Genomic DNA, 25,396 nt, shown 5'->3' on the forward strand with positions numbered 1-25,396 from the left:
ATAACAACGTAATCAAATTATATAAACCAATATTATCCACTCATCAGAGAAAGTTGTGTTTCAGAGCCGAAAACACGAAACAGGGTATCTAATTCTGATTGTTCCGAATTTAAAATTACTCACAATTCCAAATCCTTTTACGTAGCTTACCAATGGTTATAAAATCATCACATAATAATATTTATTGCTTAAACGGGTTAGGTATTATTATAAAGTCATCACCATAAAGGCATTTTTATATAAAAGTGTGACATAATCGTCAAAAATGCTTGCAACAAGTTGGTTGACAATTTAAAAGATCGGACAACATACTGACCTAGATTTGTTATGGCATTGTGTGTAATGTTTATTACTGAAGAATATTAGTAGCTCCTCGAACATAATAGATTTTCGAACCTCTGATTATATTATTCAATTTCTTCGGTACTACTTTATTAATTAATTAGAACTTTAGTCTAAATGGTTAAGGAATTTGACTTAACTGGGGTTTATGTACCGAAGGACCAAATTTTCGTTTCCTATTCAAACATTGGTTCGTTTTATGTTAAAGTCAATCGAGATTAAAATAGGGAAAAACAACGTGTAGCTAAGTAAGTTCTTTTGATATATTTGAATCAGTACTAAAATAAGCATATTGTCAACCTCATACGCGACTACAGCGCCATCTGTACTTGTAATGTCAAACTTAAACGTCTGGACAGTGCGCAGATCTGGGCGATCTGGCACAGTTCTATCGCGCACAATACTGTTCGAACTTCAAAGACATTAAGTAGTGTCAGCATAACAAACTAGATGGCGTTAAATCAACCTGAGTAAGATAGGGCTTTGGTCCTTTTTCTTTTTGCTAAAGTAAATTGGTTGAATGGGTAATAATGTCTTGCACTCTCTGTCAGTACTTTATGTAACACGGAAGTATTTAAAATGCATTTGGTTAAGTAGCTACATGCAGCAGGAATTGGGTTTTTGTTTACGTCAAAGCCATCGTTAGGTACCTACCATATCGCTAGGACAATAACTATAAATTTTCATTTTTTGTTGTCTTTTCCGATGTTAACTTGTAACAGAAGCATCGGTTTTATAAAAATACTGTTTCCGAATTAAGCAAGCTTTTTTCAAATCGGGTATTTAAAAATTCGTTTCGTTACCTAATATTTTTAATAACGTTCACGTTGAACTATGAGATAACTGTGCCCACTTTAGTAACTGCTCTGTACAGACCTTGATCTAAACTTTAAACTCATTTAAGCCTTTTTCTAACGCTCAACTGTGGAGATAAGAACAAAAACAAGCTTTATCCTTGTAGATAATCTGTTAAGGTTAGTCTTGACTGGTGGGAACTTTTTAAAGATTACTTCACTGTTCTTGTTGTGCTAGTAAGAAGTAAAATGAAATTGAAATTTTAATTGTTGGTGTTAAATGACAGGATTGTTTGGAGTCTAATGGTGGCGGAAAAGCAAAGAGGTGGTATAAAAAATGAAATGTCTTTAATTTATTAGTTTTAGGAGGATTAATGCAAACACGTGTTAAATGGGGAACCTCGGACCACTAGGAGCTTAGGGTTGTATAAAACGTTTGTCTGGAGAACGCTTGCTTACTCATTGTAAGCAAGCTAGTAGAACTATGAAGTTCCATAATAAACAAGATTTATTTTGGAACCTTTTGTATTACAAATCTTGTTAAATAAAACTAGATCCGAAAGCATTTAGATTCCATTTCCCTTATACACTATCGATTCTTTCTAGGTTAATACACATAGATAATACGGAAATTTCCCCATCCTGCAGTCGCCTTAAGGTTACCGCCCAAAACCCAGCAGCTATATATGGACTACTTAATGAACCACATACGGCTGTCTCTTAATGTTAGGCACTTATATGGTCTAGAAACTTAAATAAGCCGAATAATCTGTAGCGAAGGACCAGACAGGAGGAAACGATTTGAATTCACATCTGTTCAATGTGAAGGTATATAAACTAATAACAGCTGTTTAACGTCCAATGAATCCGAATCAAAATAAGTACAAATTTCAAATCTATTCGAATTTTTTGACTCCTGGTACGAGGGATAGTTTTCTATAGTCATCAATATTCGTTAAAAATTTAGACTGTTTTGGCCACAACAATGTCAAATCAATTCATTAATTTAAATTGCTTTTAATTAACAAAATATAAGTAAACACTTCCTTAATAAATAAATATTACGTTCCATTTACATTATGTAGCTTTGGCCAGCCCTAACTGCCAAACTTGACTATTTTTTATCGACTTGTACAGATAACAATCTCTTTAACCGTAGGTAACTATTAGCACCAAATTGTCTATATGGGACTAATAATAAGTGTATTTGAGCTTATCAGTCCGCGCACTGGGACAAAGCACTGTCGTTGCATTCGCCAGCAAGGACAAACACAAAGATACAACAATACTGGAAGCCACATCAACTCATTAGAGCTTCGAGAAAAGACAACCGAAAATAAATCTTAAAGTTTACATGATTAAGGTCTCAATCAGGTTAATCTTTAATGTTTTGTGATAACAATCTGCGAACCGTTCAAGGTATATTCTCAAATAAAACGAACTAAAGCTATTTCAATAAAACAAATGAAACTAAGCGCAAAGTGGAAGGCTACCATTGTCTAGAGTATTATAACAGTTATAGAAAGGGACGCCGCTCTATAAAACGTAATGCTCTATCAGGCTCCCACAACCGTTGACACTAGTTTCAAACATTGCGGTAGGCCCTACGGCTGTACCCTATCTTAACGACATCACCGAGAATAGAATCTGCAAACAGCTATTCATTTGCCCACGGTGTATCAATGTGACTAGGTTCATTAAAATCGGTCACGGCCAACCTCTTAGATGGCTGCAATCAATGTTAAGAATTACGTATTTTAATATTCATATTTGAACAACAAATACGTCAAAATAATTTGTCATTGATGGATAGATTGGTCACCGTTGTACAACAATTATTTTAATGAATGATTTATATACCGTATTCATTCATGAAAGCGGTTCCTATAGAAGAACAAATCACCATGGATGCATTTTTTAACACCTCATTACTCTTTTACATCAACAACTAATCGTGTGCAGTTTTTTTAACAATACATAAGTACATCGTTTAACCAACCTTACTCTCGAGTGTTAAAGCCAGTCTAAGAACAGCTAATTAACTCAGCCATACAAACAATCAATGCACGCAATGTCACTTCCATACATCGTAGTTCGTTGTCCGCCACCAAGGTGCGCGTGCGCAACCACTGCGCGCCACTCCACCACCACTCGCCGAAGCGCGCGCAACATGGCGTACCACCTCACAATTCTCGTGAGTAATCCCATTTATTTAATTTGCATTTTATAACTTAAACTTACCTAATATTGAGACATCGATTTGATTAAACTATTATTGCAATTATTTCGTCACTCGGCAAATGTTAATCTCTGAAAACTTAGCTATTAAGTGCGTGATGTTGGTGGTGGTTCGATTCCGTCAAACATTTCGGGTTATCGACTATTTATACATACATAAACTTGAACCTTGACATACTTTGAGTTAAACTATTAGTTGTGTCAATGTGCAAATATTGTAGTTGAGATCAAATATTACGTTATTGTCATGTCTGTCAACGGTATTACGTACATTGTAAAGACGAATCAACAGTTATCTAGAGCGAAAATTCTACAGTTAATGCTGTTCAATTGCTTTTTTTTTTATTATTTTAAGGTTTAAAAGAATTATCATGATTATTTTGGCCACGGTCTTTGTGCAAGTTTTGGAATTGGGTTACTTTTGCTAGTCAAGTCATGCTACTGCATTATCCTAAGGTTAATTGACTGATCATGTTTAATTATGTGATCTGATGTAAGATAAGGATGCATTAAACATTAAGTGGAAATCGAACCTTACGAACGACTTACATTCTATATTTTAAGCAACGAGCACTTGTCACCTCTAATTAACTACATTAAATTAACTGATATTGACAAACTTTATCAAATTCGAAAAGTATTAATATTTTTGTGTTTAAAAAAAAATCGTCAATCTTTATTAACCGTTAAAATATAATTTAACATTTATATTTCTTTACGTAAAGGTCACAGTCGAGGTTCGAACCTAGCTTTTACATTGCACAAATGCTAGAGAGGTAAACTATTCAAATCCGTTTTATTATTTCAAGTTTAAATAGTTCCTTATGACTAATCTTTCCATAGTACAGACGGCAACAGAATTCGTTTAAATGAGTTTAATAAAATAAGATTTTTAAAACTGTGATCGATTTAATACCATCATTTATTATAGCGCAGTGAAGTAACGATACTAGCTTATCACCTAGTATAATGAAAACTTTATACTCTATACTCAACATCCATTCTCACACCAACACTCATTTGAAAAAACATTGGACACGTATATTTTCTTATATCACGTAAACTAAAAATTAAGGGGGCAGTGATTTAAAATCTCGTGTGACGTATACGCTTTTTACTAGCATGCTTTTACTGCCACTGCCATACATTTCATCTCTTTCTCTTTTAATCTTCCTTGCTTTTTAATGATGTAATAAAATGAAAAATATACTTACCTATTCAATATTTCTTGGAAATCTGTGTGACGGACAAAACAGATTTATTTAATATGCTACAAAAGTCTATATTCTAGGAATACTTAACACAAGTTCCTAAAAGTATCTGATAATTAACGCTCTTTTTAAATCATATTGTGTAACCGACTTCTGTTACTAACCGTACATACCTTTGAATAATTATAATCATTATCAATTTATCACTTTGTTTAACACGAGCACTGAACTAGTTACGATTGAGAAGCAATCATGCGTCGCCTTTAAATCGCATTTGCGCATAGCCGCTCCAAATAAACTCGTGCTATGACAAACAGCTCCTTTATTTATTGCCTATTTTTAAAACGACTATTTTCAATAATTTTATCCTTGTGTTGTGGGGGGTTTCACAAACATTTAAGTCACACATACAAAGACACCCATTTATGTATTAATATATACATACATATTCATTGCATAAAAAAGGGTTTTACGTAGCACACCTCTATACTATCAAGGCATTGCCAAAGGTACATGGAGTAGTTATATGAACTGTGAAATGGTGAGTCATTTCCATACATTTTAGATACAGCGGCTGTCTTGTTAATGTTACAACATAACATTTTCTCAGTCTGAGGTAAAGTTATTGTAACTTTCGTGAGATAAAATAATTTATTTAATAACTGTTTCCTCACGCGTATTTATCGGGATATCCCGACTAGTTTCGGACCCAATCGTCCTTAATTATGACCTGCTGCAATTCCGGGGTTGCTACTCAAACTTATTAGTTTCATTTGCAGAACTGTTTCTTATTGATTTAATAAACCTTTATAAAATATAGGTATTTTGAGGTAAAGTTGTTATTCAAATCCCGTTAATAAATATAACACGTGTATTATTCTCACAGCTATCAAAACGGCTAATATTAACATTTTTAACCCTTAACTGTCACATGGTCGTCGGTGAATTCGGCTGTTAGTTTGCTTGCACAAATATGTAAAAATTACAGTTTTTGTAAAGTAAACAGCAACCGTCATCTCTTAATATTGCGAGTGTGGAAGAGAGATAACACTCTAGGTCTTCTATAACGATAATAATATTACTTGAAGACGTAGTGGTAGAGCCTCCATCAGTTTCATTTAGAAATTTCTGCAAATCGATAATACTTACTGATTCTGGGCAACTACCCAATTGGCAGCTATTGTATTATAGGCATTCGATACAGTAAATTGTCAATTTTGCATCTTTAGAATTTGCTGGAATCGGGACTTTTGCTTTGGATCAGAAGTGTCCCGTGACAATATGTTCGATCCATGATTGTTTTGAGTCTGGATATCTAGGTGCATGTGATTTGAATCGTGAAATAATCGTTACTCAAGAATTGTTATTGAAAGTTTTTTTTTAAGAGAAAAATGACGTTAGTTTATTGTTTTGATCTGTAAGACAGGAAATTAGTCATATAACCTAATAAATCATTCGTCTAAATTATGCATACATATTACAGCACTTAAAACAACATAATTACTTAATGGGTTGATTAGTATAGTTTCGACGATTATACGGTGTTATTACATACCGGGTTTTCCTTATATGTGTTTTAGCAATTTATTTTTAAGTACCGATTGGTGTTTTCTAAAACAATTGTTTCAAATATTCCAAAATATACTTTTATTCATCAATGATAGTATTCGGGATTTTTTTGGTTTCATAACAAACTATTAGTTATTTTTCCAAAGTAACGTTGACTACACAAGTTTTCTTTGGATTCGGAACTTGCGTCTCAACATTACACTTGCAAAAACCCATTTCATCACGACTCTACAAAAAATCCTAAAATCGAATTGTCTCAAAGTAGAAACTAAAACAAAAGAAAGAAAAACAGCTTACCTATACTAAATTGCAAAATCCATTCACATAAATAGGTCTTAACGATAATATTCCGTGAGTTCGACACAGCAACAGTTGAATTTCCCTAGATATGATATCAAATTGGTCAAAATTAGCCTTTGTACACAATTTTCCATGGATTTGGGTCAGCATACTCTGTTACGGAGCGGTTTGTACAAAGGTGCATTAGCCTAATAGGAGGCACTTGACAGCATGATTGCATAAGCGGACATAGCTGTACTGATGAAGAATGGATAGCGAGATGATTTTCATTTTACTGTATTTGTTTATGTGAACATAATTAGTAGTACTAGTATACTGTACTAGTATACTATACACCAAGGCGAGCAAGACTGGTGTCGAACGTTTTCTAATAACTAATCAGATTTAATTTGATATTTTTGCTCCACTGAGTTTTAGTGGCTTGAATTTGCCTTTTCCCATCACCTTGTCTCTCTGCTTTAGTTGATACTGGATTTAAATAAGGCATGCAAATGTAGAGGAAAATCATTTCTCCGGTTTTCCTCTATAAATGAATCACTGATAACAGGCATATTACACATATAGACGTTTATCAGATTATTCAACACTGAAGAGCGTAAAATTAGCGTTGCATGTAACACGAGACAGGAAAGCATCATTGAAGAATTTTGGTTTCCACAACTGTCTGATAGACGTCAACCGTTTTTACTCCAAAGACGCGTGTATTATCGTCCATGTGTGAAACTTATTTAGAATGTCAGTAATCGCTAAAGGTACGAAATGTACGCTCATATTCAAAGAAAGTTAAAAATTGTTGCCAATGTTAAACGCCAGCACGCTAAGTCTTCTATGTGTAACTAATAAGTCGCAGCATCGATCCCTGCATAGGACAACTACTTTTCAAATCCACCTAAACTTCTACGTTAGAGTGTGCAAGTGACTTGAATCGTTGTGAAAACCCTTAGCGGCAAAGTTGTTGCTTTTTAAAGCGCAAGTACAGAAAACTTTTTAATTTCTGCCTACATTATCATCTTGTCACATATCATTTTATCCTGACACACAATGTTCACGGAACTTTTCCTTCTTTAATTAAATGTTTTCAAACCGTATCTCTTATCGCGATGTAATGCTCTTGTCTACCGCTATCTGATTGATGACGCGTTTTATTGCTAATTTTCCTATATCCATCAAATTCGTGGTTTGTTTGCGTTTGACATTGATTCTTTGTCCAAAAATCAGGATAAGAAACTGAGGTATACTTTACAAACTCGTTTCTTGCTAAAAATCAGGCTGTGAAAAAATCCGGCTCCAAATATCGATGCACATTGTCAAAATTACTCATTGACAGTGCTATTTCAATTCGACACTCGTTTTCTAACTCATTTCCATAAATACAATTTAAATCGGTCAATAGGTAGTTACTAGATGGACTGTTTGGTTCCAATTCGATTCGTTCATTGTTTGTGTATATTTTTTGCCTCTTCCGGCTTCGTACTGGTGTTGGATTCAACATCTGAAATAATCTTAAGGCAGAAGTAAGTAATTGAGTTCATAGGTACTATTATACACTTCGCAAAAAAACAAAAGAAAAACAAGATCGATGTATAAGTAGCTTTGGTAAACAATCTTTAAAGAGGTAGGTAGGTGTTGGAGTTGTAAATAGCCCTTTGAGGATAACTACTAAATATTCTAAGCACTCATTCATGTGGTATGCGATAACGATAAGTTATTTAAGACCTATATTGAGACTTTTTGCTTTGCCTAGAACCTGGAGGCTTTTAGATTCAGTACTGCGCGTGAGTCAACGCCGGCTCACCCAGCGAGGTTGTTGACCCCAAACTGCATGAGAATGCACAATGATGTGCAAGCCTCGTTGTAAAAGTCACACAGTTTATACAGCTCTCCAAAAGCCAGTATATTGCATGCTTAAGTTAACCTATAGGTCAATTAACCAATTTGTGTTGAGCTTTTTACGATGATATAAACCTCCTTTCAATGTTAATTTGTGTAAAAGTTTTCTTCTCCTGTCAAATCTTTTCCTGAACTATTATTGGTTTGCTCCAAGTCCCTTCTTAATGAGCGGAACATGTCTCACTGAACTGCTCTAATCACTTTCCTCATAATAAAATTGTTTTTGCCTTTGTGACGAATAACTGTGGATATTTTGTTTTGACCAGGGGCGTCTGTGAAGTAAGTCTAAGGTAAAACTATTCTCATTAATTGAAACACATTGTTTAAGTAAAGTTGCATGTAAATTAGATAGGTAGAAGACACAAAGAGTACGAACCATTTCAATCCCAAAAAGGATTTAATGCTAGCACAAGGCTAAATTTACTTTTTCTAAGCTGCGAAACAACTGTTGTCTTGTTGGTGATTGTAGAGCACTTTAGAACAGGGAACAAGAAATAATTGTATGTTATTAAATATGCGGAATCTTTTATTCAGTGCACTAAGTATTATTGGTTCATAATGTGAAACCTTGAACTTTATAAAAGTTGAGTTCTGGATAAACAAAACTTTCCTTAACATTCGAAGTGAGACCTTTGTTTGATAACAGACTTATACGTCTATGTATCATCACGATGGGATGATGGGATGGAATTTCCAGTTTCTATTGTATGATCGTCATTTGTAAATAGCGGAATTGAGGCCCTGTTTCTTAACAATGTTCAAACAAGCAGACAACGGGTGGTTCTGAATAGTGTACCTTTCCCCTTTAAAGGTACGAAAAAATATTGATAATTGGGAGGTGATTAAATAATTCTCAATTATAAAACTCTTTAAATGTATTTGTTCCATTATATTTGCAACGAACAAAAACAACGGAAACTATTGTACTGTATACCTACATAATAATATGAATATTTAATTAATTAATTCGGCGAGTTTGGTCGTTGTTTTTTCCATGTTTCATTTCTTAGACCTTGAGACTGGGCGTGGTCAAGGCGGCGGCATTGTGCCGACTGCTATTTCCGGATCGAGAGCGGACACAGCCGAGACCATTCTTCTATCGTACAATATATATCATTGTAGTGACAACCCTGACACGCAATTAATAAAACCAAGTGTCTTGACTTGGCTTAATTGTGTGTGGTGAGTTGAACTCACGTCACTAAGGGTCTCGAACGAAAGAGCTAAAGAAAAACAAATAAACATATATCAAATTCATAACCCTACAAATTTTAGCATAAAGATTTTTTTTCACTAGCCTGTATCTTGCGGAAACGTTACTACATAATCTGTAAAAATTACAACTGTCTAGCTATCATGGGTTATGAGATGCAGACTGGTAACAGACGAAAAGACAAATACCAGAGCCTCAGCATTCGGGTGTTATTTTTATCTACGAGTACGCAACCCTAAAAACATGATTTATAACTTACAAGTGGATACGACTCTACATTGTTTTGGGTGACGCGTATTAAGTCATTTTAAACGTTTTCGTAGGTTTCATAACAAAGGCTTTGGATGTGTCATAGCTCTTATATTACTTGATTGACACATATTTAACATTTATAAGGACTTGCATGCTCTCTCTTCTCAAAAACATCAAAGAACTAGGAGTACAATGGATACGATAAAATAAAGGTTATTTAGTGATCAAAGTGAAGTTAAGCATAATTAAAAGGAGGCCAAGATTCCGAAGAATACCACGGAAGAAATTAAGTCCTTACACATGTCAAGTCACTTGCACAAAGACATCCAGAATCAGGACAAGCGTTCATGGATTACACTTGACAAATGCTTGCCCTATGCAGAGATTGAACCTGCAGCAATTCGCGTAGTGGGTTTGGCGTGGTGCGTTTGTAAGCATATAAAACATGACAACAATAAAACTACTCTAATTCGTTAATACGACCTTCATTGGATTGAATAACGTTATGTAGTTTTTGCCCAGCAGACACGAGAGAACGACAATTGTCAGCACAAAGCGAAACTAATCATGCGAGTGATATAACGATCATTATCATAACACTAGTGTAGGGGTGTCACAATTATTCTTGCTTTCAGTATTTTACAACATAAAATAATATGTTTCATTTGTGCGACCAGGTTTGGGACTGAGAAAATAAGTCCGTTAATTGAACAAATTCAGATGAAATTTTTTAAATGATTACTTACAATGAAAGAGTGAGGTGTTACTTTTGATGAATGAATTGTCTGGACTTTTTGACTAAGACGCAAAAAACCAAACCTTTTTTAGCCCATACTTTCCCTTGAGATATAGAGTGAAAATTCTAATTTTATTTATAAAAGTTGTTAACAGCCGTCTTCACTTATCAAATTGCGGATAACAAAATTGTTAGTTGAGCCCCTGGCCCTGTATCAACTAAGCTTTTCCATAAGGCCTTTATAGCTTACAGAGTTGATAGTTGTTGGTAACCCTAACGTTGCGTTCAAGCCTTTGTATGTCACTTGCGCAAGAATCACGCACTGTGTATGTGAAATATCAAATGACATGGGTGTGTACCATTGAACTAATGAGAATATACTGAACGCAGGCAATTCAAGTGCCGACAAAAGATCGATCGAAAATGTACTATTACTGATTACTGAGCCTCTACCATTCTTCAAAATAACCTACGTTTATGAAAAGAGGTGCACTTGTAATAAAAATGCCCAAAAAGGCTACTTTTATTGAATTAATAACTGAACTAACTTTAGAACTCACGTCATTTTTTTCTTATTTTTGGTAAGAATCAGGTTTAGTACTATGTATAAAATAGCCGAACATAACTTAGTACTTAACCCAAATATCTTTTATCTCTATCTTTATTATTTGTTTAGCCTAAAAGCCTTTTGATTTGTATTATGAAATACTTTTGAAATACGATAAAGTGCTTATTATACATGATGCAAAATTATGCGTTAACTCCTGATTAAAGACTCTTGTTGGGTCCAAGACTTAACATTTTTAAATAAATTTTAATGAATCCACCTCAGGAAAGGTATTAAAATGAGATATTACGAATAAATCCATTGTTTAAATCTGACTGTGTTAGGACTGAAAAACAATCAAAATGCGTTTTAACAGGTGATTCTCTTTTCTCCCGCTTTGCTTTTGTTAGCTTTTCAGGCAAAGAGTTGATGAAAATTTAATGTTTTTACAATGTACTACGTAGTTTGTACCTAGGCCTATGTACCTAGGCTGTGCAACATGACATAAAATATTTCAAATTATATTCAAATACATTCAACAATAACATCGTAATTATAACAACTTCCACTTATAGTTACGTGTTTTCCTTGTTGGACTTATGGTTATGTTGATTTCTGAACATATACATATTATAAATACATAAAATAAATAATACAGATATTGAAATACTCCTCAATTTTTACACAATGGCATCTAATCACAAATGAGTACTAAAGCGAGTAATCTACTACTTCAATATTTCTGAATGAACACATTATTATAAAAATTACATCAAGGCTTCAATTTAGGTATCTAATTAAATTACTTTTTTATTTCTAATATTGTAACGTCTTGCAACTTAATTGAATACCATCCCAGGAATCCCCGTCACGACCCAAGCGGTTTACTTGTCAAGTCCTACTAATGTATTGATGTTTGTTCCTCTTTCACGCAAAAATCGCTGAACTTATTAAGACAAAACTTGGCACGCAAATAGTTTATAATATAACCAGGGTTAACACATAGGATAGTTTCTATCCCGATTTTATGTTTCCGTGGGATATTTTTCGATCTGCAGTGGGTCCGCAGGCAACAGCTAGTTTTTCCATATATTCTAAATACAATATTTAACTTAAGCTATAAAATAATTTGAAATGTAAATTGGTTTCCTTTCCCTCCACATGTTGTCAAACTATAACTAAGTACATATAACTTGGTGTCCTTAACTGAAAAGCTTAGAATGGCAATATAATTAAATCGTAACATACTTGTACGGGCTAGCGTGTAATTTTAAGTAGCTTTATTACATATTAGTACTATTAGAGTTTAATTTATAATAACTTATTTAAGGAGTTCAGTAGAAGCACTACAATTAGTCATTTATTTTAATTTAACACGTGGTCGCAGATAGACTTGATTCTAGATTTCCTAAATTCGACATTACTTCACAAAAGAGATAAAATATTGTATCACCTACCAAGCAAGAACAAGCCTTAGTTTAACCGAACACTGCACCTTTCAAACATTTCGTGAACCTCATTGAATATATCGCAAAAACTTGAAGTGGGTAGAACGATATTATATGTGGTTTAAATCACTGTGTTCTTATATGAATCATTAATAAGCATTCAAGGTGACATATAATTGCTCTCTTTACAGTTCACTTAATGTAATTCATAAACTGGTTTCCGATATAATGCAGAGAAAATTATAGCTTTGGCTGTAACTACTGGTTTCTAATGTGAATTGTGTTTTTATAGATTGTATGTGATATTCTTATATGAACGTACCTATTGTATTTATTAACTTTTTATAAGCTAGACTTAGTCAATTTAATGGACGACATAATATGACTAGTTATAGATACACAGGATATCCTAGGGTAATGACTCTGCCCACTTTCTCCAAGGTCGGTGGCCAAGAGGATTAGCAGAAGAATGAAGGGTTCCATGATCAATAGACGTACCATCTGCAACGCCTCAATATAAGACTTTTGCATTTTTGATTGCAATTGCTATTGCATTTGCTCAGGCGAGACAGTGGTAGACCTCCATATAAATTGAAATCACAAGATCGATTTCAAGAAGAAAAACTACTGCATCATCGTTGACTCGAAATAAGTTACTGAAAATTGACGTATCTATCTTCTGCATTTCAGGTATTGAGCGTTTTTGTCTCGAGTCTTATTGCCGACCCGGCACCGGGAAGAGTGCCTAAGGTGTATAATGCCCTGATAACGTCAAACCAGAACCTGGAGCCCAGCAAGGCGTATCCAGTGTATCAGCCTGTTCTGCACGACGCCTTCGCTTTCTCCTACCAGCCGGCAGTATTTTATGGAGGAGATTTCCTAAGCAATGTAAGTCTATAGTAGTCTGACTACACTAGATACCCCGACTGCATGAAAAAAAATGATATAAAAATATTTAAAAACTGTAAGGATCATAATGCCCTGTAAGTGTAGAAAAAGATCACTCGGTTTTGCGACTCCGACTCGCAGTTGACCAGTTTTTAATGTCTTATCAGTTATCAGGTCTTAGGTAGTACCTACAGGTAATACATAAAAGGAACGGTATAATGAACTGATTTCTTTTAATGTTTAACCACGAATCTCTAATTTTTCAGGGTCTATTGCCGGCAGCACCAGCCTTACCACCAAAACTGCCACAGCCGTCAGCAGCGACTCCAACTTCAACAGCTGATCCACCAGCAGAAGCATCTCCGTCTTCCACCGAGGCTCCTGCTACGTCCCCTGAACCTGCAAAACCTGAGCCCGAAAGTAGTGATCCCAGCCCAGCCCCTCCTCAACCAAAAACGGAATCCCCGATTCCCCTGAACGAGTTCGGACTACCACCACAAGTTCTTCCCCTTGGTCACATAGACCCATTGTACAACGCCCTCCCACAATTCAGCCCCTTCACCTACAGATACCCAGGAGTGCGGTTTTACGATCCCTACGATCCATTCGGTTTTAGTCCTTATGCAAACTTCCCTATCTACCGTCCATTAACTAATGTGCTTGGGCAGAGTCTCCCCGTCGCCGCTGATAATGTGAACAATAGTCCACCGTCGGCAGATCAGAATGCTCAGACTCCTCCACCTGAACCCAGTGACCTGAATATTCTCAACTACTCTTCAAAGAACCCTTCAATACCTAACGTACCCCCTCCGCCGCTCCCTCAAGGCGGTCTTAAGTCAGATAAATCAGAATAGTTGAAAATAAATACGTTTTAAGTTCCATATGAAAAAATTGTATTTATTTTTTTGCACTTAGTGATCAAATGACAAATTACCATATTCTTACAATTTGTACACAACAATTATGAAACGTAGAAAAATAGGTCCCAATCGATTCCTTCTTGCATTTCCACTGGGAGGTACCATTCAAAGAAATGATAATTTTTCATTTCATGTGAGTAATAGTAGGTGATTGTTCCGATGCATACAGTGAATTTGTATGCATTGTATCGTACCATATCACCATATGGCGAAGAAGCTCTTATGTACACACAGTTTGGTTTAGTATTGTTTCGAATGTAACCCTGAAAACAAAGATAAAAAAATATATTTAACGACCTTGATGTCAAATTTACAAGTTCCGAATTAAGAAGTGGTAATTTTTCCAATGGTACTAAATGGCAAAGTTTATTTAGAGGAATAATTATTTTCTAATTTAATTTGCAAAAATAAAGTTATAAGTTCTAAATTTCACTAACATAATTCAGAGCAAAAAATAACTTACCATAACCAGCATATTGCCAATAACTTCTTGAGCATCATAATGTTCATGAGAAAGCAGTTCTTTGTTTTGGCTTGCACATTTCCCGAAGAAGTATTCGCTGTGGGCATCCTCTGTAAAAAAAACATATTATAGCAAAAGTAGAATTTGGACGTCATTGCGTACTAGGTTTGACATTTTTAAGACACATGAGTATATTATCCAGAACATCAGAACACGCATGCATGGATTAAACAAATGCATAGCGGGATTCGAGCCCGCTAAACGCGCACAGATGGTTTAGCCTATTAACCTTCACCGCTCAGCTATTCGTGTATTGTCACACACGCACAAGCACAAGCCAAAAAAAAATTGAGTTCAGATAATTTATTGCTAATCCAACACAAACATTACAAGTTTACGTTTAAATATAATTGTGCGAAAATGAAAATAGAAACTTACCATAGATCCTTGGAATATTCGTGAATACAATACTGTTAAGCGCTGAATGCACCCTGTAGCTTGATGTGTCTAGCACTCTGACTAAAATTAAATATGAAAATAAGAAAAACAAAAATTAAAGTCGCCTGCTTCAAAGAATTTCTTAAGCTTTGTGACAGAATAAGAAATCTTGAAATTTTAAAGTGATTGTAGTGGAAAAGAGATGACGTTCTTCATGATGTAGCGTGCTTTCTCCCTCCCACAGCGGTAATAATATTACTTTTAGATAATTCGGTGAACCCTCAGAAGTGCTGTCGTTGTAGAAGCAAGACAGCACGTTACATAGCGTCTAGTGGCATCCCACTTCCACAACAATTTTCAGAAGCAAAAGAAACAGAGTTTCAGAAACAAAATAAAACAATACTTTAAAAAAATGTACTTACGTAAAATATAGAAAAATATCGACAAGTAATGAAAACCCATTTTTATGATGAATTACTGACTTCTCAGACAACCTCAACTCAGTTAACTACTGACAAATAATGAACACTTCGCTCAGAACTCTTATTTTAAAGCAATATTTAAGAATGTTAGGACATCCGATAAAGAATCAAACATTACGGGTATGGAATTACTAACAAACAAAATTTGTTAAACAATTTTATAAACAGTCGCAGAAGCATTAATATCAACGCCGAAATATGAAAATCAAGCTAAATGCTTTGTATATTATAAGCGGTAATGTTGTTACTTTTAAACATTCATATTCTAAAATAACAAAATAAATAAGTTAAAATCAAACCGGACACACTGTAAATTTGTATATATTTGGGTATATAAATTTGTAGTTATATAAGTAAAAGTCGGAAAATATACTTTAAATATTTTTATTATAATTGTGCAAAAATACGGTTTTTGCAATTCTTGCAAAGAAATTCAAGATTCTGAGCTCAAAATTTGTGACAAAAGTGTTTATCTTTTGATTACGGGTCTTGACAGGTTGACAGACAGACAGACAACAAGAGTTCCGTTTTTCTTTTCGAAGTACGGAACCCTAATAAACTCCTATATTACAAAAAACCTAAATATACATAGTAATAACAATAAAAATCACGGAATCATTGAACGCACTACAATAGATAATATGAAAGTTGATATTGTATTGACTTAGCTAAAAGCCATGCTCAAAGGTTCTTTACTGATAAGTGAATTCAGTTGTTACCCAATCCGAGCCACACAAATAAAGCCAAGTGCTCATCACATCGTGGCGTAAAATCAATGAACATATAGATACCGTATCGTGTGTACATGGGTATAATGACACTGACGTTAATATATCCCGATTACACTGTTATTCACAGGTTGTTGAATTTATGTCCATTCCTGGGTTGCTGGTCCATACAAGTATATGTCCCAGTCCATACCAATCGCTAGATCGTATGGAACGAACCATTCGTAATAGAAATACTTCCATCGTCTCTGCGAATGACAGAAGGTGACGCGAGGTATGCAGAACTGGAAACTGTGTGCTGTACCCTTGGAAATTTCGACGGGATCGTTATCTGCTGAAGAGCCTCTCAACACGATACAAGTTGGCATTCTTTCTATATTCAGCCAGCCCTGAAACGAAAACTAATTTTGAAAAACTCGAAACTCGTCGCTTCGTTAAACTTATTATATGTGATAAGGTACCGCACAAACGTCACAGATAAAGAAGTCTAAAGAAACATTGTTTATATGCGTTTTTGTATGTTTTTATTTTGAACTTACCCTTAAGATAATTTTCCCTATAACTTCCATTCGGTCCAGATGGACATGAGTGTAAAACTTCTTCTTCTTAGTTATGCAGTCGCCATAGATAAATTCATTCTGTGCGTTACCTGCGGAACAAGAGAACGTTAGTGTTTTATTTTACTGCAAATACAAAATCACGGAGCTTTTCGTCACAATGAGATTATATTTTTTTTTTACTTTCTGTAATTTAGACAGGCCTTTTTAGTTTCGGACTTTGGAGATAAGTATAACTGGCAATGTCGGTACATTTAAGTTTAATAACACAAATGCATTAAGATTTCACCCAAATGATTTTTCCTAATACTAATGTTTGTTTCAGTAAATAATAATTATTTGACTATAATAATTATTCAGCCTGTTTTTAAATAATTGCATTTAAAAAGCAAATTCTATTAGCTCTTACCGACGTATGGCACTGATTCTTTGAAAGTGTAGTCAACTATCGTTGGGAAAAATCGCCAGCACGTGCAAAAATTAACTGAAATAACCATTTATAATAATCAATAAGTAAATCAGTAATATAATAAATAATGATATTACATATTTCATAACCAATTCAATCTTAAGAAAGTATGGAACTTCTTACGACCTACTTCTTAACTTATTACTTTTACACAGTCATCTAGGTGTACATATACCGCATAGAAACAGATACATTTTTGTAATAGCTGACCTAGAAAATATCCATTGGGTATGTCATAAATATTTAATAACAAGACAATACATTACCAGTAAAAATAATGATATACGTTCTTAAAATGTGTCTTGATTTCATGGTCCAGCTGTATGAAGTACAATAAGAATACCAAGAATCTGCCACCAGAGACTTTCTCAACCGTGACTTAAATACCACTTATTTAAAAACATTTTAAACACTCGACACGTATTTACAAATATTTATCACTCATCTTATAATACAGGCATTCGTAAACAAATGTGCATCTGTCAAGATTTATTCACAAATGTTTATTTTATTCTGAAGCATTTCCTTTGTGTATTTATTTCAAACAGTTATTGTTCACAATATCGATTAAACACATTTGCCAATTAGAGTAACTTTCTTGAATCGACGAAAGGTCTATTGATCGTAGAATTCGTTATGAACAATTAATCTTCTTTTCGAAAATCTACTATAAGTAATTTTTTCTATTATTTTTGAAGCATGTTAGGAAAAATAAATAAAAGTACCACGCCTGAGATTTTTGAAAATACGCTAAGCCAGCCAATAATTTGCAGAAGAAAGTCATGGGTAAAGAACATCAGGGATTGGACCGGGATAGCTATCGTAGCAAAGCTTTTCCGCCAAGCTAATAATAAGGAAGACTACAAAATGTTGATCAATAATCTTCAATAATAGGGGCACAAGTGGCTCAAGAACTCTTTAAGACGACAAAAAAAAATTTACCATACGAAAATAAGAGGCAGTGCAATGATGCCTTCAATATTATATTTAAAACACCATGTTTATGAAATGAGTGGGCCGTAATCAGCGCCATAACAGTAAGGTAAAATTATTCCAAAGCTCAGTTCAGTCGCAATACAAGTAACGGGATCGAAGCTTTATTTACTAGTAGCGCCCGAGATAATAATTATATCATATACATGATAAACACTATGAAAATACTTGTGTTGAAAATAATAGTGATTGGAATTTTGCCTCGTTCTACGTTGCAGGTAAAGTTATTGTGTAAATACTCCTTTATGTTACCTCTATTATAGCTGTGATTTCAAATTTCATTTGATACATCTTATTTTCGTGCTAGAACTTTACGGAAATGGTAAAGACTATCCTTTTAGAAACAATTAAGAAGTATTCAGCATAAATATTTTTATTGTAATTACATTAATTCTCAATATGACCTTTAAGCTGTCAAATTCAAATTTCGGTACGCACCAATGTCTTCTTTAATTTATATGCGCGTTTGTAATAGTAATAAACACTCGCTCGAAGTGTGAAGGAAAATATCGTGTAGAAACTAGTACAACTGTGAATTTGCCTAGTATGTTAAGATTTGCAAGAGGCCTTTTTTTTAAACTTTGTCACCAAATTGTACACCAATCTTACTAATAGAAGGAGTAGAAGATAAACTCCTTTTTGTTTTCCTAAACCAATTAGAGACAAAAACTAAGTGTGGTGGTCAGTCATGAAATCAGAAAGATGTTCATTTGATTTCCAGAATTGTCCAGAAGAGGTTACTGATGAAGGAATCAGTGTTACCTGGCATCAAACCGCAGCTGCAAATAACGTCGAATCGGATCCACTTTGTTACCTCAACGACACCTTAATAACCAGAAACTGTTCAGACCTAGGCTGGTCTCCCGCTCTCGATGAAATCCCACCCTGTCTGAAAGTCGTTAAGTATTTTGATCTAACTGCTTGTCCCCCAGGATATTTTAAAATATCGGAAAACAACAATAATTACTGTTATCAGATCGGTGAACCCTCCGCATGGGACTCTCCTTGTTTCTCAAGTGGTGGAGCTACCGTTATAACAGATTTATCTTCAGAAGAGGTCGAATATTTGCTCAAATCTCTCTCGGCTACGAATACGTCTAGATACTTTTGGCTACCAGCACATAGGCAGAAAGTATTTAATCCTGTAGTGTGGTCTATTCCAGGACCCAATAGAGGTCAACGCGTTACTCCTAGAAAACATCTACCTCTCTATGCTTCGTTCACCAAAAATTGTTTATTGTTAGATATTCAACTAAAAGTACTAATAACTGAAGTATGTAGCGTGCAACATCCAAGTTTATGTTTCTACATAAATGACCTTCACTATCCAACTAAATGCCCTGACGGATACCATTCATTTAGATTTAAACTTGATAGTGGCACTTGTTTTGGAATTGAACAGTCAGATAATGCTACGGGAATGCCATTTAATGACTTTCTACACGAAAAGTGTCAAAGCCCCATGACTAATGGCAAATATGATTTAACAAGATTCATTTTTAAAAAGATTGCTGAATTGTACAAGTTACCTGATGATGTATGGTGCTGGTTCAGGTCGCCTCCAGCTTACAAATTAAGTGATGTCGAGGAATATTCAAGTGGAAACTACTCCTTATACAGTAATGTTATATCATTAGAAGGTATTATAAATAATGTCGGCGTATTGAGTTTAAAGGATTCTAGTGAATCGTTAACTTGTATGGCATGTGAAGCTAGCGTTATATATTGGGAAACTGAATTCATGTTTGAATATAATGAAGAGAAAAATAAAATTTATCTCACAGTATATTATCCGTCTGGGTTATGGAAATATGATAATAATGACATTGGATTTCAATGTTTCTCGGACGCCAAAGGGTTTGTAAGAGTCATCGATGTGGACGACAATCCACTATTTGAAATAAACTCTGATTCGTTTGGGCAAAATGATACCACACTTGGACAAGTTGAAAAGGTTGTATACGTAATTGATTTAGTTACTGATAGCTCTGCTCAGTACTGGTGTGAGGGACACACAGTGGACTTTTCCATAATTGCTACTAACAAAATTATCGCCAATCCAAAGGGTAATAAGGTCCACGTATTTGCTCTTGTTATAAAGCTTTATGTGCAATCAGACGAAGTTAAAGAATTTCCTACTCTGACAACTTTAATGAAAAATATTACTGATATATTTTCAGCAAAGAAAGTACTGCTCATGGATATTTTTGACTATTTCTTACAAGACATGATGATTTTAATGCATTTACATGTTGATGTGGTAGATATTCATGACAATAATGCCCAAAACATTCAAGAAACATTTAACATCCTTATGCAAAAAGCAGAACTTTTGCCAAACTATAATATAACATTTGTTGATATGTCAAGTTCTGTTTATTGTCTACCAACTACTTCTCAAGACGTCATTACGCTTGACTGGGAATTGACTTTAATTGGCCACATCACGGCTCCAAAACAATTCTGCCTTCAAGCTAATGGCTTACCGGTAAAGAGGCATTGTTTAGGATCTTATTTGTTAGGCGGCAAATGGGGTGAAGTAGAAGGCTACTGTGACAATACTTATGAACCATCACATACCACTGCCTTTTTATATAGTATCGTTAAACGGCAGACGGCTAATATTTATTTTTCTCGATTTCTTACTGATGGGCTCAACTTTGTACTTGGTGATACTGATATAATAATTCCTGCAGACATTTATTACTTGTCTATGTCTTTGCAAAGGATTTTAGATGTTGCTCATGAAAATGCCACATCAGTGGATACTGGCGATATAGAAAATATAGCCTGGGTTATGGATAGAATGATGATTCTTGATTACCAATACTTACGTTTAGCCCAAACACTAAATTCGACAAATGTGATTTTAGATTCGGTGAGTGACATCATAGAATTGATTGCACAAAGGAGTATAAATGAATCTACAGATCTGAGTGATGTCGCGTACCAACTAGCAGTAAAACCACAATTCGTTGTTCAAATTTCTTACCCAGATTACAACAATATAACAGGTTTAGCCATAATCAAAAGTTCAGACTCGAATAATTTTTCGGATATGCTCATACAACCACTATACAAAAATACAAGCTTAGAAGACGTTCTTACTATAGAAAATTTAGAAATTGCTACTTGGGTACCTGAACAAATTTTAAATACTATACAAAGAATAAATAATGGTACTACTCCAAATAATAACACAACTGAAAAGCACCACATTATCATTACAATATTTCATAACAATGCAATTTTTCAAGAGTTAGTCACAGATAAACACGAAGTCAACAGTCGCATTGTAGGAGTCACTATCCCTGACTACATATCCAATCTGGAGTATCCTATACCACTAATTTTTAAACAAATGAATCACTCAATGTACAACTCTTTCTGTGGCTATTGGGACTTTCAACCACAACAAGTTGATCATATTCCGGGATCGTGGAAAAAACAAGGATGTTTTATCGTTAAAGTAATATCGGGTACCACGGTATGCGAATGCTACCATCTCACTCATTTCGGTCAATTGGTCACAATTCCGAAAACTGTAGATCATGAAGATAACATGCGTGATAAAAATCATGCAATAGCCTTAAACATGATAACATTGATTGGTAGTTTTTTATCACTGTTAGGTATAACAGGTATTTGGATAACAGCGTTAGTATTCGGAAACTGGAGGAAAAAAGCAGGTACAAAGGTCCTTCTTCAGTTATCTACTGCTATAGCATTACCTCTAGTTTTTATTTTAGTTTTCAATTTAGACTACACTATATTCGTTCAAGTTGATGAAATGTATGTTGTTGCTGAAAATAAAAGGCCAGCGTGTATTGTTATGGGGTCACTGCTGCACTTTTCTATATTAGCAAGTTTTATGTGGATGCTGATAACAGCAATCCTACAATTTATAAGATACGTTCGAGTTTTGGGAGTGCGTAGACCATCCCGTTTTATGGTCAAATTCACGTTGATCGGCTGGGGCATTCCTACCATACCTGTGATTTTAACTTTAGCTCTAGATGCTCAGACCTATATACCTAGTTCGTCAATGATTAAAAGGATTTGTTACCCAAATGGATACTATTTAATTTTAGGTGTGCTTGTACCGGTCTGCATAATTCTTGCTATAAACATAATACTATTTATTTTAGTGCTTCATGCTATTTCAAGGGGATCTGACCAGAAAATCAAAACTACTGATATGGATTTGATAGGTGCACAATTGAGAGTTTCCATATTTTTATTCTTCTTATTAGGTCTTACTTGGATCTTTGGAATATTTTCATTTTCAAATCATTTACTTTGGTCTTATCTGTTTTGTTTAACATCTACTTTACAAGGATTTGTCTTATTTATATATTTTGTGATTTGTGATCCCAACACAAGATGTTTGTGGGTAACGCTCATGAAACCACAATTTGTAAGTAGTTCTTCAAGGAATAGTATTACGAGTATAAGTACTGGTTGATTTGTATTATGTATGTGTATTGAATTAATAAGTTGTAAAAGAAATTATTTTGTAAATATAATAAATAAATATTGGTTGCAAAAAATATTTTGTTAATTATTATTACCTGATTCCCGCTATAAAAAAAAATAACAAAGATGATCTAGAATTTTCTTTTATAAGGTGTTTTACGCCGCTTCCGGTAGGTTTAATCACAATCACTAAACAAAATAACTGCGAATTCAAAACTTTTAAAAATCTAGATCGGTTTTGACTATCGTATTTAAGTACTGGAAAATCCAATAAATGAAAGATCACTTGATGGTTGACTCGAAAACTCAAATGATTTATAGATGGGATCAATCCCCCGAGATCTGCCTGCATCTGCAAACAAAATATCTACAGCGTTTCTCACAGTTATTTGATCTTAAACCTAAACCCAATGCGAATGGAATTCAGGATATTCAAGAACAAACCAAGCTGTGTACTAATCGAAGAATCTCGACATTTTCTAAACAGTAAACAATGTGGTCTAGTTAAAAATGGCGCAGTGATACCCTCAGACTTAGTCACTAACACGCAAACTAACTTGTAACAATCTAGGTTTTTTTACTAGATTTTTGTGTATTTATAATTGTGTAGTAAATAGTAAGAAATGTTTAGTACATCTCAATTTGTATCAGTACTGTTGCTGTCTATGGGTAAGTAGATTCGTATTTATTTTATTGTATTCAGGTAATATTTTCAACTTAGTATGAATATATATCAATCCTTTTTGTCTGAAGCTTATTCAGGTAATTATTTGACTCATAGCAAGTTGCTTCTGCTGAAGGTTTTGTTCTCTGCTTTGATTACTTTTTCTGTAGTCATTACGACGTTTTTGACTATATTCCGAAGGCTTGAATGACTTATGTATATTCAAAAATATAAACATTTATTTTAGATAACATATCGGACAAAAGTAAAAACCTCTTTAAATTGCATTCTTTTTTTATTCTTTTGAAAATGTGTCTTGACTGTTACTAAATAGAATCTTAATTCCCTTACAAAGCCACTATCGGTTCTGGTTGGAAAGCTGTGCCCGCAAGTCAAGCTATGTACGCGTTACGTTCCCAATATTACCCCCCACAGGGTGGCTTGCCACTGATGGACGAGGATGCTCTTCCTCGAAGTAAGTACGAAATATACATATTAGGAGTTCATTATGTACATTGCAGTGATGTCATGAAAGTCACTTTTCTTCCGAAGTTAGGCATATTCCATATTAAATAGCAGATAATCTACCTCTGTGCATTAATTCATCAATTTTATTGCAGCAATTTAACGTGAAAGAGTTACAAACGTTTTCACATCTCTCCGAATTTTATCGTTTTTTATAATATTAGAATGATATTAATAGTTGTAGCTGTATAAAGACGGAAACAATAATGGCAAAAATACTCTTAAGTCACTAAAATTATGCAGAATCAGAAAGTAGGTTTAATTTGTAAGTCAAACTCTCCCATCACTCGAAATGCTAATTTGACAACTTCTTATAAATGCAGCTACATGTCTAATCGTTCAAAATCACCAATCATTGATTGTCCTTTTTCTTACAGCTTTCATCCACAGCATCTACAAATTCGGCTATTGTACCCCTGATGTATTACAAAAAGTGTTTCTTCGTAAAACTAGCAACGTCACCTTGTCGGATTTTCAATCGACGCAAGCTCCTTATTTATATGTACGTACTTATACATTATTGGGCCGATATTAAAATTTGTCCTTTCATAAGCGGCAGTAAAAAAAATACCGGTGATGTTGTTAAAACCTGCGCCCAAAAATTACTCTTATTAGACAACAAGCAATGCTGCATATCTGCAACTACTAAACAAGACAAACTGATTAAATATATAGTACAATACTGTTATAGAAAGTCTACTATGACCTCTTAAAGTAATGTTATAGCATGTGTGGAAGAGAGATGCTGATACTTTGTGTACTGTCTCGCTTTTACAGCATGACATCAGACCGAGAAATCAATATTTCATCCAAGTTTTTTTATTACAGTTATTAGAGGACGAAGGTACCCAAAGATTCAGACTCCAGTGCATCGTGATGAAGATCTTTGTGCCCCGAAAGCACCTGTTCCGTAGGAGTCGTCTGCCCATGTACTACTGTCAAGGAGAATTATTCCTCGTCTATAAACTAACGTTCCAAAGAGTTGAACTGCACGAGTTTTATTTCAGAACACTTATTAACATGCCGTCGAATTTCTTTTTTGAATTTTATCATGCGCCACCTTTGTAGAGAACTAAACTTTTTTTTGACGTTTTAAGACACTAAAAACAAAGTGTTTTTACTTTTTTTTTAACTGAACATTCATTTTTTTACAACTCAAAGTCTCATAACTTTTCATAACGGTTATTATATGGTTACATATAATATATGATATGGAGTGATGTGATTCTGTTATATTATAAAACTAGAAACTA

At 34.3% G+C, this 25,396-nt stretch overlaps 4 protein-coding genes across 4 annotated transcripts; 3 read left to right on the top strand and 1 right to left on the bottom strand.

The window, feature by feature from the left end:
• The first annotated feature begins 12,957 nt into the window (after positions 1-12,957).
• Positions 12,958-14,640, top strand: LOC113502113 (classical arabinogalactan protein 9). Its single transcript, XM_026883493.1, has 3 exons — positions 12,958-12,981; positions 13,231-13,428; positions 13,695-14,640. The coding sequence occupies exons 1-3, from the start codon at positions 12,958-12,960 to the stop codon at positions 14,280-14,282; spliced, it is 810 nt and encodes a 269-aa protein (XP_026739294.1). The 3' UTR covers positions 14,283-14,640.
• Positions 14,641-15,146: 506 nt separating this feature from the next.
• Positions 15,147-17,916, bottom strand: LOC113501894. Its single transcript, XM_026883194.1, has 4 exons — positions 17,752-17,916; positions 17,426-17,500; positions 16,999-17,108; positions 15,147-16,848 (listed from the first exon to the last, which is right to left on the bottom strand). Exons 1-4 carry the CDS (start codon positions 17,795-17,797, stop codon positions 16,600-16,602), a joined length of 480 nt encoding a protein of 159 aa, XP_026738995.1. The 5' UTR covers positions 17,798-17,916; the 3' UTR covers positions 15,147-16,599.
• A 73-nt stretch (positions 17,917-17,989) lies between these two features.
• On the top strand, positions 17,990-22,992 carry LOC113501893. The gene is made up of 2 exons (XM_026883193.1): positions 17,990-18,696; positions 19,200-22,992. The coding sequence occupies exons 1-2, from the start codon at positions 18,625-18,627 to the stop codon at positions 22,941-22,943; spliced, it is 3,816 nt and encodes a 1,271-aa protein (XP_026738994.1). The 5' UTR covers positions 17,990-18,624; the 3' UTR covers positions 22,944-22,992.
• A 936-nt stretch (positions 22,993-23,928) lies between these two features.
• Positions 23,929-25,376, top strand: LOC113502123. Its single transcript, XM_026883502.1, has 3 exons — positions 23,929-24,093; positions 24,521-24,645; positions 24,972-25,376. Exons 1-3 carry the CDS (start codon positions 24,018-24,020, stop codon positions 25,209-25,211), a joined length of 441 nt encoding a protein of 146 aa, XP_026739303.1. The 5' UTR covers positions 23,929-24,017; the 3' UTR covers positions 25,212-25,376.
• Positions 25,377-25,396: the final 20 nt, after the last annotated feature.

The sequence above is a fragment of the Trichoplusia ni genome, chromosome 16 (assembly GCF_003590095.1).
Source record: "Trichoplusia ni isolate ovarian cell line Hi5 chromosome 16, tn1, whole genome shotgun sequence".
Lineage (NCBI taxonomy): Eukaryota > Metazoa > Arthropoda > Insecta > Lepidoptera > Noctuidae > Trichoplusia > Trichoplusia ni.

What these genes read in the sequence shown, in the direction of transcription:
- LOC113502123 (XM_026883502.1), top strand. Translation starts at nt 24,018, where the DNA reads ATGTACGCGTTACGTTCCCAATATTACCCCCCACAGGGTGGCTTGCCA. An exon ending in CGAGGATGCTCTTCCTCGAA is followed by an intron (nt 24,094 to 24,520) that starts GTAAGTACGAAA and finishes TTTTTCTTACAG; the next exon opens with CTTTCATCCACAGCATCTAC. An exon ending in CGCAAGCTCCTTATTTATAT is followed by an intron (nt 24,646 to 24,971) that starts GTACGTACTTAT and finishes TTTTTATTACAG; the next exon opens with TTATTAGAGGACGAAGGTAC.
- LOC113502113 (XM_026883493.1), top strand. Translation starts at nt 12,958, where the DNA reads ATGACTCTGCCCACTTTCTCCAAG. An exon ending in CTCTGCCCACTTTCTCCAAG is followed by an intron (nt 12,982 to 13,230) that starts GTCGGTGGCCAA and finishes TCTGCATTTCAG; the next exon opens with GTATTGAGCGTTTTTGTCTC. An exon ending in GAGGAGATTTCCTAAGCAAT is followed by an intron (nt 13,429 to 13,694) that starts GTAAGTCTATAG and finishes CTAATTTTTCAG; the next exon opens with GGTCTATTGCCGGCAGCACC.
- LOC113501893 (XM_026883193.1), top strand. Translation starts at nt 18,625, where the DNA reads ATGATAAACACTATGAAAATACTTGTGTTGAAAATAATAGTGATTGGA. An exon ending in TGCCTCGTTCTACGTTGCAG is followed by an intron (nt 18,697 to 19,199) that starts GTAAAGTTATTG and finishes TTTGATTTCCAG; the next exon opens with AATTGTCCAGAAGAGGTTAC.
- LOC113501894 (XM_026883194.1), bottom strand. Translation starts at nt 17,797, where the DNA reads ATGAAATCAAGACACATTTTAAGAACGTATATCATTATTTTTACTG. An exon ending in GTATATCATTATTTTTACTG is followed by an intron (nt 17,501 to 17,751) that starts GTAATGTATTGT and finishes TGGTTATTTCAG; the next exon opens with TTAATTTTTGCACGTGCTGG. An exon ending in TAGGGAAAATTATCTTAAGG is followed by an intron (nt 16,849 to 16,998) that starts GTAAGTTCAAAA and finishes TTTTCGTTTCAG; the next exon opens with GGCTGGCTGAATATAGAAAG.